The sequence below is a fragment of the Portunus trituberculatus genome, chromosome 40, assembly GCF_017591435.1.
Source record: "Portunus trituberculatus isolate SZX2019 chromosome 40, ASM1759143v1, whole genome shotgun sequence".
Lineage (NCBI taxonomy): Eukaryota > Metazoa > Arthropoda > Malacostraca > Decapoda > Portunidae > Portunus > Portunus trituberculatus.
Genome location: NC_059294.1, coordinates 5,225,001 through 5,238,473, shown reverse-complemented (window position 1 = coordinate 5,238,473; position 13,473 = coordinate 5,225,001). Strand labels below are relative to the sequence as shown.

The 13,473-nt window shown below is 43.4% G+C and overlaps 1 protein-coding gene across 2 annotated transcripts in view; it reads right to left on the bottom strand.

The window, feature by feature from the left end:
* Window positions 1–2,086: 2,086 nt before the first annotated feature.
* The window catches only part of LOC123516227 (NT-3 growth factor receptor-like), a 71,412-nt gene continuing 60,025 nt past the window's right edge, over window positions 2,087–13,473 (bottom strand). For both annotated transcript variants that reach the window (XM_045275446.1, XM_045275447.1), the window contains exons 13-17: window positions 12,246–12,424; window positions 10,928–11,051; window positions 10,582–10,695; window positions 7,746–7,904; window positions 2,087–4,456 (exon numbers count right to left, since the gene is read on the bottom strand). In XM_045275446.1, the coding sequence (XP_045131381.1) occupies window positions 4,274–4,456; window positions 7,746–7,904; window positions 10,582–10,695; window positions 10,928–11,051; window positions 12,246–12,424 (759 nt within the window). In that variant the 3' untranslated portion in view covers window positions 2,087–4,273. The remainder of the gene's footprint in view (window positions 4,457–7,745; window positions 7,905–10,581; window positions 10,696–10,927; window positions 11,052–12,245; window positions 12,425–13,473) is intronic.

Sequence of the window (13,473 nt, the reverse complement as noted above, 5' to 3'; positions counted from 1 at the left end):
GTTGCATTAAAAAAAAAAAAAACTTGCATTTCTCATCGTATATGTTAATCACACAGATCTATAAATTTTCTCGTATAGGAAACTTGCAACGATATTCTGATGGGGTAAATACTGTATAAGCAACTGATTGGGCTCACCACCGCTGGGAGTTAGGTAAACGAATTCGTCACAGCGCGAGGCCAGGCAAGGCTCGGGTGCAACTGGCTAGGAATTCGAGTTACCTTTAACAGCCATATTCAGAAACGCCTTGCTCTCTCACTACGACAATTTTTCAAGTTCCCAGAGACAACTAGTAGGATTTTCAAGACAGTTTCTCCTTATGAAAAACTAGAAATCTTGCTAATCCATCACCAGAGCCATAAAAATACTCTTAAAAAACATGAGTATCTTCAACTAGAGCCTTTGAAAATAATTGTCGTGAGAGAGCAAAGTGCTTCAAAATACGGGTCTAAATTTTAACCAGTGACCTCGTACTTGCTTTTCTTTTCCTGCGTAACTTTGAATGTGTAATATAAAGTGATAACTGCTTGACTTAACTTCCTATGCTCGTCTCGTATCACGGACACTTGTATACCTCGTTAGCTGTCAGTCACGAGGGGGAAATCTTTCAAGGTGCAAGACGGTGAGAAAAATAAAATAAAATAAAATATATCGTCACATTTTCTTGGGCAGCGCGTGGATGGCGATGATCTGGCTTGGTGAAAAAGTAGCTTGTGGTCGTAGGAAAGTAGGAAAGGAAAAGTCTTTTACCAGTAAGGCTTTTTATATATATTTCGTCTCTCTCTCTCTCTCTCTCTCTCTCTCTCTCTCTCTCTCTCAGTAAATATATACAGTAACACTCCGTAGAGCATCATAACGCATTTTCATATTCATTCTGCTGACTATTTGGTGGTTTTATACAGCTTCAGAAACATATGTGGGAATTAAAATAGTGAAGACTCTGGCCATCAATCTTCTGACCTCCATAGACCCTTCCTAATGTAAATAAAATTATCTAGTCACACCCAAAAACTCATAGTAAAAATGTGTTCCAATAGTGTAGTGCTTAATGGGGGTACACGATGCTAGCCAGCCCTGCGGAATAACCTCAGTAGAAAAACGGGAACTACATACGGTAGCTTAGCCGGAGGAGGGTACGCAGCATTAGGTGGTGAAATATTCCTCTCAGCTCGTAAGATGAGAGCGGGAAAACCTCGTAATGTGGAAAAAATATATTACTCGTGTGTGCTTGGAAATTTATACTCTCACATTTCTCTTCTTCATTTATACTCTCATGTTTTTCGTCTCCCTTTTCTCGTGTTGTTGGCGTTTTTATTATTTTTTTTGGGGGGTTGATGGAAAAATACTGTTATTATTTTCTTTTTGTCTGTTATTTTCTTTTTTCTTCCTTGCTGCTAAGGAGATTGGGATGATGGTACAAAGTTGTGGCGATGGTGGTGGTGGTGATGGTGATGACTTATGGTGGTATTGGCATTTGGTAGTTGGTGATAATGCTGGTGATTACGTTGGTGTTTGTGGTGGTGATCTTGCCTCCGGTAGAGCTTATGATGGTGACGACTATGATGGCTAAGACGAGAAGGAGTAATGGAGTGGTAGTGATGGTAGGTGGTGATGGTAGTGACGGTGGTGGTGGTGGTGTTGGTGGTGGTGGTGCTCAAAATATTGTTTGAGAATGACAGTCATGTTATGCCTCAGTTTTCTGTTTACCAGCTGAGAAGCACAGCGGCATTTCCTTTAAAACCAACACAGTAGGAAAGAAAATCAAGGCAAGATCTGAAACTTCTCAACACACGGTATTATTTTCACTGTGTAAGAAGAGAGAGAGTTGAAATATCGTCTGAGATGGTTGCACCTTTTTTACCTCTCTCTCTCTCTCTCTCTCTCTCTCTCTCTCTCTCTCTCTCTCTCTGTGTGTGTGTGTGTGTGTGTATGTATGTTTAACACTTCAAATGTCATGGCAAACTAACCTGTTTAAAGCACGTGAGGCAACAAAGCGTGACTCACACTTAGCGGCGGCGAACACGGCCAAGGCACCACCAGCTTCTTTGTCACACTGCATTCATGGCGAAGTAAAATAAACACCATCACAAAGCCAATCTTTATTGTTACCTCGCCCCGCCAGCCGTCACTCTCCAACAAAAGGCCCGTATTTTGAAACGCCTTGCTCTCTGACCATCACTGCTTTCCAAAGGCTCTAGTTGAAGATTCTCGTGTTTTTAAAGGTATTTGTATGGTTCTGGTGATGGATTGGCGAGATTTCTGGTTTATTTTAGGGAGAAATTGTCTTGTAAACCTGTGTGGCCTAGGGAAAATATCATGGTGAGAGAGCAAAGCGTTCTTAAATATGGCCCTTTAAACACTCACGCGCGCTTTCCCTGGATTTCTTTGTCACAGCGTATGAAATTACATAGCAAGACTTCACGTATGTATGTATTCTGTTACAGTTAAACGAGTCAGGTAGTGTGAGTGCGCGTGTCTATCATAGGCATAGGATGAATACGTCAAACCTGTACAAAGGAAACACTCACCCGTGAAATTCTGCTTCATCCAAAATTACTCTTTATTTTCATTAGCTTTTCTGTCTACTTTGATACAGGACTATTTACAGGCTATGTACACAGGGCCGTTATCGTTTAGTTCGGGGAGGGGGATCAAATCTCTATGGAAGTGAAGTGTTTGGCGTCACCCGCATTTTTTTTTTTTTTCATTCCCATAGGTTTGTGGCAGGAAGTGTGGTATTAATTATTTTGTTGTGGGTGTTTGTGTTATGTGTGCATTTAGGCGTGTCGTGAATCGCTTCTATGTAGACAAAAAATCATTAACATAACTGTGTACCTGTGTGTGTGTGTGTGTGTGTGTGTGTGTGTGTGTGTGTGTGTGTGTGTGTGTGTGTGTGTGTGTGTGCGTGCGTGTGTGTATTTAGAAATAATATCTAACTCTTATATACACGATACTTTCCATGCAACAGTACAAAGGATATTCTCATACTCTACATTAAATACAATAATATGACCTTCTCTTTGTCTCTGGATTTCTAAATATTTTTATCTATTTTTTTTTACAAAAGATAAATATTTAATCTTCTGTACAAACTTTCTCAAATATTTATAATGTAGGTTTGTGAGCCTGCTACTCGTCGACACACTGACTAGATTGGGCGCCTCGTGGTGTGTGTGAACCCGCTACTCGTCGACACACTGACTAGATTGGGTGACTCGTGGTGTGGGTTAGCCAGGGATTAGCGAAGAGAGCGAGCACCTGCAGAACCTAGGTATGTATAGTCTGTCTACTCTAAAATATCTCCTGGATTTAAAACACATCGTAACTTTTTGATGACGTAATTGATTTGTGAATAATACTTTTTTTCTGCTGATCAACTCACTTATTACAGTGATAGCTCACGGTTTTCCTCAAGATCTGACAACCACGCCTTCCTTGGGACACCATTCAAACTGAGACCCAGGAGCCAATTTAGAGTAGACAGACTGTAGTATTAGAGCACCGCTGATGAGGGGCGGCCACCAGGCACCAGGAACACTAGCCACAGCAATAGTGACACTCAGCACCCCCAACACAACCTGTCTCCCAGCAAACAAAAGCCTTATTAACGACACCAGATAAACCAAACAGAACTCTACTGATCCCAGATACACCAAACACACACCAACACACATTCTACATTACAAACACAACCTTATTAACACTCCAGCTATACCAGACTCTACCTTACTTACACCACACACACGAGACACAAACCAGCACTCATCGAACACTCAAAAAGTTTATTGACACCAAACACATCAAACTCAAGTCCGTTCACACATTTACCACGCTTGACGTCTGACTCACTCATTTCACACACACAAAAGAAAACAAAGCTATTCCCACATCCACAATACTCAAACCCTCTCACATCATTGAAATGCACATGAGACCCGCTCACACTCACATCTCGTCTATTTACAGGGCAATATGATCCTCGGGCTTCACTCGTCTTTTCACTTCGGCTGCTAAGAAAAATACTCACGCTTTTTCCTTCACACACCAATACTCGCAGTTCTTTGGCCTTTCTTTTGTTATTATTATGAGAGAGAGAGAGAGAGAGAGAGAGAGAGAGAGAGAGAGAGAGAGAGAGAGAGATGCCTGTGGTGTGTCTGGTACTGTTGGTGGCGTTACAGGAGGTCTGAGGGAGGTGGAGAAAGACGAGGCAATCACACACTCACAATCTCCTCCCCTCCGTCCTACCTCGTACCCCTCACCAGCCCAGCCGCCCTCAGTCGTAGTCGAGAACGTGTGGCTCGTCGGTGGTAAGGCAGCGGATCCTCTCGTACAGCGTGGCCATGGGGAGCCGTTCCTGCGGGCTTTTACTCCAGCAGGCCACCATGACGCGGTACATGTCAGGCGGGCAGTTGTCGGGGCAGTTCAGGATCTTTCCAGCTGTGATTTGCGTGATGACCTGAGGGAGAAGCGTCAAGGAAAAGGTCACTGTTAATGGGATGGCAAGAGGGAGAGAGAGAGAGAGAGAGAGAGAGAGAGAGAGAGAGAGAGAGAGAGAGAGAGAGAGAGAGAGAGAGAGAGAGAGATTAACCCCTTCAGTACCATGGCGCGTTTTGATATTCATTCTGCTTACTATTTCATGATTTTATACAGCTTCAGAAACTTATGTGGGGATTAAAATTGTTAAGACTCCAGCCATTAATCTTCTAACCTCCGTAAACCTCTCCTAATGTAAATATAATCGTGTAATCACACCAAAAATTCGTGATAGAAATGCGTTCCAGTACTGAAGGGGTTAAGGGTGATACAGGAAGGACATTAAGAAAGTTATCTACTGCTTGGTATTATCGACGCGGCGGAGAGGTAGAGAGAGGCGGCAGGAAAAGGGTTACTGTTACTAGGAATGGCAAGAGAGAGTCCTAAGGGTGATACAAAAAGGACACTAAGTAAATCCTTTTCTGCTTGGTATTATCGACGCTGTGGAGAGGCAAAAGATCCACGCCTGATGGAAAAAGAATCCCTTCCCTCCTCCTAATGCTTGGGAAAGAGAATTGGGTGGCTGAATTGTGGAAAAAAAAGTTAGGGAAACGTCTTGCTTATATGACGTTGCTCCCTGGGTGTTCTCCCGCGCCACATGCAGTGCTGGGGTGGTGCTAGTGCTGACCTGACTCCAGAAAAGTTGATTTCATTGGGTTTTTTTTTCCTCTTCGTGTAGTTCACCCCTTTAGTACTGGGACACAATTTCACCTTGAAATTTGTGTACTATTAGACCCTTATTTTTTTTTTACATTAGGAAGTGTCTATGGAGGTTAAAAGATTAATGGCCACAGTCTTCATTGTTTAATTCTCCACATCAGTTTCCGAAGCTATGTAAAATTAGCAAGAGTTAGCAAAATGAATATGATATCGCGTCATGGCACTCACGGGATTAAGTACTGGTTCTAGTTAAGCTCTTGATAAAAACGTGATTGGCACTAAGGAAAAAAAAGTCAGTAATAGAAGTACGGTGTGAATTATTCGCCGTGTAGATGAAATACAAGTAAGCTTCAGTACGATCTATTTAATGATTACGGTAAAGAAACAATTTTCTCTCCATCTCTCTCTCTTTCTCTCTCTCTCTCTCTCTCTCTCTCTCTCTCTCTCTCTCTCTCTCTCTCTCTCTCTCTCTCTCTCTCTCTCTCTCTCTCTCTCTCTCTCTAATCCTTATAATCCCTCCCCTGCCAAGAGAGAGAGAGAGAGAGAGAGAGAGAGAGAGAGAGAGAGAGAGAGAGAGAGAGAGAAGAGAGGAAGAAGAAAAGAGGTGCAGTGTAAGATCTTTACTCTGATACTCTGTCAGTTTACAAGTCGTCCAATTACATCACAAATCACTTAATAGCAAAGGAAAATTTAGCACCATTACTTCACAGTCTTGATTTTTTTCTTATATAAGAGAAGAGAACTGGCCAAGGGCAAGAAAAATTAGAAGGAAAAAAAGGCCCACTTTGTCTCCTTATTGTAGAGCCGATAGAAAAAAAATCAAAGGATAGGCACAAATGTCTTGAAATATCCCGCTTCAATGAAGTCAAGTCATAGGAAGTTGGAAATGTGGAAGCAGACAGGGAGTTCCATAGTTTACTAGAGAAAGGTATGAAAGACTGAGAGTACTAATTAACTCTTGCGTTAGGGGATTGGACAGAATAGGGATGAGAGGAAGAGGTAAGTCTTGTGCAACGAGGTTGCAGGATTATTTTCATAGCTATTGCGTAATTTTTCCATTTCCCACGTATACTCTGAAGGCTGCCTCCTGCGAGCCACGTGCACCGTCCAGCACAGACATTCTACTGTGTAACTGGAGCGTGCCACGCCCACTCCAGGCTCTCGATTGTTTTATGTAACTGAAACTTCCCTCCTATGTTCTTCCAAGAGATCGGCGTTTAGTTACACTCAAACTCCACTACACGTGCAGCTGCTGGCTTTATAAAATTACAGTGGCGATGGTTCTCAACCTTTGCGGATGTTAAAAATGATCTTGTATTGCTTAATTTTTTCCATAATAGTTGTACAAGTGTGCGCTTGGGAGGCTGGGGTGTTGTGTGTCAGAGAGGGAGAGAGAGAGAGAGAGAGAGAGAGAGAGAGAGAGAGAGAGAGAGAGAGAGAGAGAGAGAGAGAGAGAGAGAGAGAAAGGGAAGACGTTTGTGGCACACTTCAACTATATTTGAAAATGATATGAACACAATAAAAGAAGAGGAAACTATCTCCTTCTCGTCTACATACCCTTCCACCCTTCACCCTTCACCAGTACGAGGGTCGTCTTATACAGTGGTAATAGTACAAAATATAAACTTTTCCTTAAAGAATTTGACAAAGTAAAGAAGGCAACTGTAAGAGCGAAACCAAGGGAGGATGTACGTATGCTTAACTCCTGTCCCTCTTAAGCTGTACTGGAAGACTGCTTGGGTACAAAAGGTAGACAATACTTTTCTCTTATTATAGACCACTTACCTGAAAGTTGCGCGTCTCCTCAGGTTACCAGCGATCTCACCTGTCATCGTATCAAGTCGTCGTGCATATCTTGTTTGTACGGTAAATGGGAGTTATCGTACACTCGTGGTCAAATACTTAGATCTTACAATGGCCCACTTACCTGAAAGTTGCGCGTCTCCTCAGGTTACCAGCGATCTCACCTGTCGTCATAACAATTCCTCGTGTATCTATTATTTGTATGGTGAATGGCAGTTATCGTACACTCATGGTCAAATATCGAGAAATTTGCTTGACTTATTCTGACTGTGTTCTATTTTTCCCTCAGTCTTTAGTCTTCTTAGGCGAGCATGTTGAGAATCCTCTTATAACTGATAACTGATTGGTTCTAAGGCAGTGTTTAGTGGCTGGGACCTTCAGTGGATCCTTTTTTACCCTGTTTTGTTGTTCTTAACCCCTTCAATATTGGGACACATTTTTACCTTGAGATTTGTGTACGGTTAGACCATCTTATTGACATTCGGAAGGGTCTATGGAGATCAAAAGATTAACAGCAGCAGTTTTCATTATTATAATCCTCCCACATGAGTTTCTGAAGACGTATAAAATCACCAAATAGTAAACAGAATGAATAAGGAAACGTGTCATGGTGCTGAAGGGGTTAAAAAGAATCACATAATTTAAGACTGAAGGAAACACAGAAAACAATGAAACTAACACTGAATTTCCGCCGGTGACTGTGCTAGCTAGCGGCCTTGTAGATATCCGAGGAATGTGCAGTATCTCACCTCCTGGTTGGTGTAGCCGTACCAGGGCTGCTTGCCGCCCGTAAAGATCTCCCACAGCACTACGCCGAAGCTCCAGATGTCTGATTCGATGGTAAAGCGCCGGTACAGGATGCTCTCGGGCGGCATCCAGCGCACCGGCAGCAGCGTGCGACCCCCGAACTGTTGGCGGCACGGAAAGACGAAGTGCTAGAGAGATTTTTTTTTTTTATGTATGCAGGGAAAACTGGCCCACTTAGTTACTGGGCCCATTGCAGATCCGAAAGAGTTAGCCAAAATGAAGGGATAAATGTCTTGAAATCTCCCTCTTAAGTGTAGTCGAGTCAGTATGAGACATTTCGCGGTAGAAAGTGATATATATATATATATATATATATATATATATATATATATATATATATATATATATATATATATATATATATATATATATATATATATATATATATGAGAGGAGAGGAGACGAAGTGCTAGAAAGTATCTCTTCCTGTAAGAAGGGAAAAACTGGTCCAGGCCAACATAAAATGAATAAAAAGGACCCGCGTAGTTGCCAGTCCCTTTGGAAGTTCGACAGAGTTAACCAAAATGAAAGAATAAATGTCTTGAAACCTCCCCCATCTATTAAGTCAAGTCCGTATTTTTATTTATTTTGTTTTATGCAAGAGGGAACGCTGCCAAGTATGAGACATTTTCTCAGTAGCAAGTGATGTGAGATGTTCCTGGTGTAATCTGTGTTAATGGGGGTGTTGCTGTTACCGGCGGAGGAGAGATGAGTGGTATGAGGGTGTCAAAGGGTATAGAACATCTCCCCTCTTTGAAAATGAAGACATTACAAACAGTTCGTGATGTCGTAGTGATACTGTTGTTATTGTTGTCAGTGGTGCAAAATCTCTCTCTCTCTCTCTCTCTCTCTCTCTCTCTCTCTCTCTCTCTCTCTCTCTCTCTCTCTCTCTCTCTCTCTCTCTCTCTCTCATCAACATGCAAGCGAACACAAGTGTTATATTTTAAGAGCATTCAACATGTTTTTCCGCTAACACATTTCCTTTGTTGATTCCTCCCGGATATAGAGACTCAGTGCACGTTCAGGAGAGGAGGCACGCTCTAAACACGGACAAAGAGATGTAGGCAGAGGGATTTGAAAGACGTGTGCCGGCATTCCTTGAGTGTGGCGTTAAGGTGACTGGGAGGGACCAGGGCGCAGTGCAGGAGTTTCCCTTGGGAATCTTTGGGACATGCCTGTCGCTGGAGAAAGGAAATACAAAGTGCCTATACTTCTTTTTCGTTCTCGTGTTGTATTATTGTTGTGTTGGCTGTGGGTGTATCTTCCTTTTGCCTTTTTTCTTCTTTTTCTTAATATCATCATCAGTGTTGTTATTCTAATCCGTTTACTGTTTCTATGTGGCCTCAGTTGAGATTTTATTTTCTGGTCTCATTTTTCTCCTTCAGAATTATGGATTTGTGATTGGAAGTAAAGTAAATTGATAAAGATAATGAAAAATATTGTCTTTTAAAACATTTCATATTTGTTTTGCCAATCACCTCATTAAGTTGGGAATGTTTACCAATTATGTAGCAAATGTCAGTGCCTTTTTTCACGAGGATCAATAACTTAATCAGTCAGCCAGTTACTCAGTCAGTCAGTTAGTGAATCAGTCAGTTAATTAGTCTGTCACTTGGTTAGTCAGTCAGTTTGTCAGCATCGGTCAGTCGGTCAGTCAGTAGGTTAGTAAACCACACACGCTCAGTCAGTCGGTTAGTCAGTAGGTTAGTAAGCACACACACACACACACACACACACACACACACGCACGTTCACTCTTTCGGTCGGTCGGTCACCTCAGTAAGGAAGTCACTGGGTTGTGTGTTCGTTTCCCACTTTCCTCTTCTTTTTCTCTTCCTTTTTTTAAGTGGTCTGGGTCGAGGCAAATTTTTTCACCGTGCATTATCCATTGTTAGCGGCACTGGTGGGCTCCCAGGTGAGCTCATTAAAGGGGCAACGCTCACCTGGCTTGGGGTGGGAGGCGAATTGCACCTGCCTGGACACACCAACTTTAGTTATGCTGGGTGACTAATGTAATGGTTAGTTAGTTCTACGCTGGACCTTCCGGAACATATAATTAGAGACTAGCAGGTTTTTGTAACTCGCTCCTTTGATTACTCGTCTCGCTTTTTATTTTCTATTTATTTTTTATGCAGGAGGGGTAACTGGCCAAGGGCAACAAAAATGGTAAAAAAAAAAAGCCCACTGGATTGTCAGTTCCCTAAGAGGTCAAGTGAGCTATCCAAAATTCAGGGGCAAATGTCTTGAAAGCTCCCTCCTGAAAGAAGTCAAGTCGTAGGAAGATGGAAATACAGAAGCAGCTTAGGCAGTGTGTATTGAATGGATGTTTTTCTCTCCTTACTGTGTTCTTTTCTTGCTCACTACTCTCCTCCCTTCAGGTGAAGAGAGCGCCAGTGATTCCCTCCTAATCAAAAATGAAGCTGGAATCACTGCACGCTGTTGGAGACTCGCTCTGTTTATTTTCAACTTTAATTTTACTCCGAGTTTTCTGTTCTCTCGTCTTTTCTCTAGTTAGTTTTTTTTGCGTTCTTGCGGTCGATGTTTATAGTGGCACGCTCAGCTTAGAGCGGATTGCCTCATAGCGGAGACAAGAGCCGTGTGTTGCAGCCACCCGTGTCCCACTAACTTCAATACAAAATGCTGAATGAGTGAAATGATATTCGCTGTAAAACTTAGAAGTGTAGGTGGTGTTAATTGGTGACAAATATGCTCATTAATTCACGTGCTGAGTGATTCATGTGAGTGTGTCAGATGCAGAAGATGACGAGTGGCGCTCACCTGATAATAGTCAGTGGTATACACGTCCCTGGACATCCCGAAGTCACCAATTTTGACCACCAGGCTCGCTCCCACCAGGCAGTTCCTTGTGGCCAGGTCCCTGTGTACGTAATGCTGGAAATGGAAAGAGACACGGTGGGTTAGATGGTGTTTGGTTAGAATGCATCAAGATAAACAGTATTTGAAGAGTTAGAAAAGTTACACACACACACACACACACACACACACACACACACACACACACACACACACACACACACACACACACACACACACACACACACACACACACACACACACACACACACACACACACACACACACACACACACACACACACACACACCTGAGAAGCAAGGTACTTCATGCCTGCCGCTATCTGGAGGGCGATCTGAAGGCAGTCCATGACGGAGAGCGGTTCCGTGGTCGGCTCCTCTCCCGCCAACAGCGCCACGTCAGTGTTGTGGCTCCTGCAGGAAAGCATACAGGAGAGGGACGAGGATGAGCACTGAGCAGCATGACTATGACTCCATCAACCCTTCAGAACCATGACGAGCTTCCATATTCATTCTGCTGTAAATACAGCTTCAGAAACTTATGTGGGTGATTGAAATAGTAAAGACTGTGGCCATTAATCTTCTGACCTCCATAGACCCTTCCTAATGTCAGTAAAATGGTATAATCGTACACAAATCGCAAGGTGAAAAAAGTGTGCCAGTATTGAAAGGGTTAAACTCTAGATTATCACGATCTGTATAATTCACGCAAGGAAAGAGAGAAAGAAAGGAAATGTTATACGTAAGCAATGTTACAATAGCGCATGGGAGAAATACGATACGAGGCGAGGAAAAAAAAAGGATAAGGCAAAAAAAAAAAAAAGAAAATGTAATGGATGCAAATCTTTCCAGTTGGCATCGATAGGAAGTGTAATGTATGTAAGTTGTGTTAGGCTCAGAGTCTCGCCTCACACACGCCTGGTGACGAGGGTGTGCTGGTGCTGCAGTGTCACCTTCCGGGCCGCGGGTAACAGATTAATGCTTCCCTGTTAAGCTGTTAAGTGGAGCAGCGGAGCGAGGTGTTGGTGTGGGAAAGGAAGGAGGGAGAATAAGGCGAGGTACGATACTACCAAATAAAAAATGTCTGCAAATAGTGAGTATAGCGAGTACGTATCGTGTGTGTGTGTGTGTGTGTGTGTGTGTGTGTGTGTGTGTGTGTGTGTGTATACGTAGTGAAGCGGAATTATATTTTTTTCGCCTCCTAACCCTAACAAAGCGAAACTTATTTCCTTTATCATCACTCATACTCCCCTCATCCCCTACCTCCTCCAGACGCTCATCTCCTTGCGCTTTTTCCTCTCGTTTCTCATCAATATTTCCTATTTCACCTCGAGCAGCCCCCACGCAACCAAACCTCTTGACGTCGTAGAGTGAGCGAACACACGCGCTCTACAGACCACTCACCACAACCGTTCATCTTCCACGTATTCGATTATTCCTCTAATCTACCCTTACTTTATTATCCATGATTCAATTTATCCCTCCAAAGCTTTTCTATTCTACCTCCAGACTTTCCATTCCCATCATCCTCCTCCCTCTTCCTTTTCCTCACGAAAGCCCTCGTCCTGATCCTCTTATAAGCCTCTTAGTGCTGATCTTTTCCCGCACCTGAGGTAGTTGTTGAGGTCTCCGTGCTCCATGTACTCGAACACCATAAGCAGGAGGTCGGAGCTGTAACACACTCCATAGAAACTGACGATGTTCTTATGCTGGAGGTTGTTGAGAAGTTCCACCTCTCTCTCCAGCTCCTGCCTCGCTTCTGGCCCCACACTCTTCAGCGTCTTTACCTGCAGAAAGAGAAGGAGGAGGATAAGAGGAGGAGGAGGAGGAGGAGGAGGAGAAGAAGGAGGAGAACAAGGGGAGGAGGAGAAGGAGGAGGAGGAGGAGGAGAAGATGGAGGAGGAGAAGGGGGAATAAGAAATGAAATATGCAAAAGGAAAGAAAGATATCAATTGGAGAAAAGAAAGAGAAGGAGAAATGGTGACGAAATATGAGAGAGAGAGAGAGAGAGAGAGAGAGAGAGAGAGAGAGAGAGAGAGAGAGAGAGAGAGAGAGAGAGAGAGAGAGAGAGAGAGATTGGTGGAAAAGAAGTAGGAAGAAGAATACGAGACGAAATAGTAGGAGGACAGAGTTCGGTGAAGGAAGGAACGAGGAGGAGGAGGAGGAGGAGGAGGAGGAGGAGGAGGAGGAGGAGGAGGAGGAGGAAAAAATGACGAAATGATAGAAGAGAAATGTAAGGGAAGGTAAGGACGAGGAGGAGGAGAAATAAGAGACGAGGTAATAGAAGAAAGAAGTTGTTCAGGTAAAGAAGAGGAGGAGGAGGAGGAGGAGGAGGAGGAGGAGGAGGAGGAGGAGGAGGAGGAGGAGAAGGAAGAAGAAAAAGAGAAAGAAAAGGAGGAGGAGGAGGAGGAGGAGGAGGAGGAAGAGGAAGAGGAGAAGGAAGAAGTAAAAGAGAAAGAAAAGGAGGAGGAGGAGGAGGAGGAAGAGGAAAAGAAGAAGAAGAGGAAGAAGAAGAAGAAGAGGAGGAGAAGGAGTAGGAGGAGGAGGAGGAGGAGGAGGAGGAGGAGGAGGAGGAGGAGGAGGAGGAGGAGGAGGAAGAAGAGGAAAAGAAGAAGAAGAGGAAGAGAAGGAGGAGGAGGAGATGGAGGAGGAGGAGGAGGAGGAGGAGGAGGAGCAGGAGAGAGAGGTGGTGAAAGAATAAGAAGCGAAATAGAATGAAAAGAGAGAGAGAGAGAGAGAGAGAGAGAGAGAGAGAGAAAGAAAGAAAAAGAGAAAGAGAGAGAGAAAGAAAGGAAGAAGGCATCATTATCATCATCATCATTATAACCACTATTTC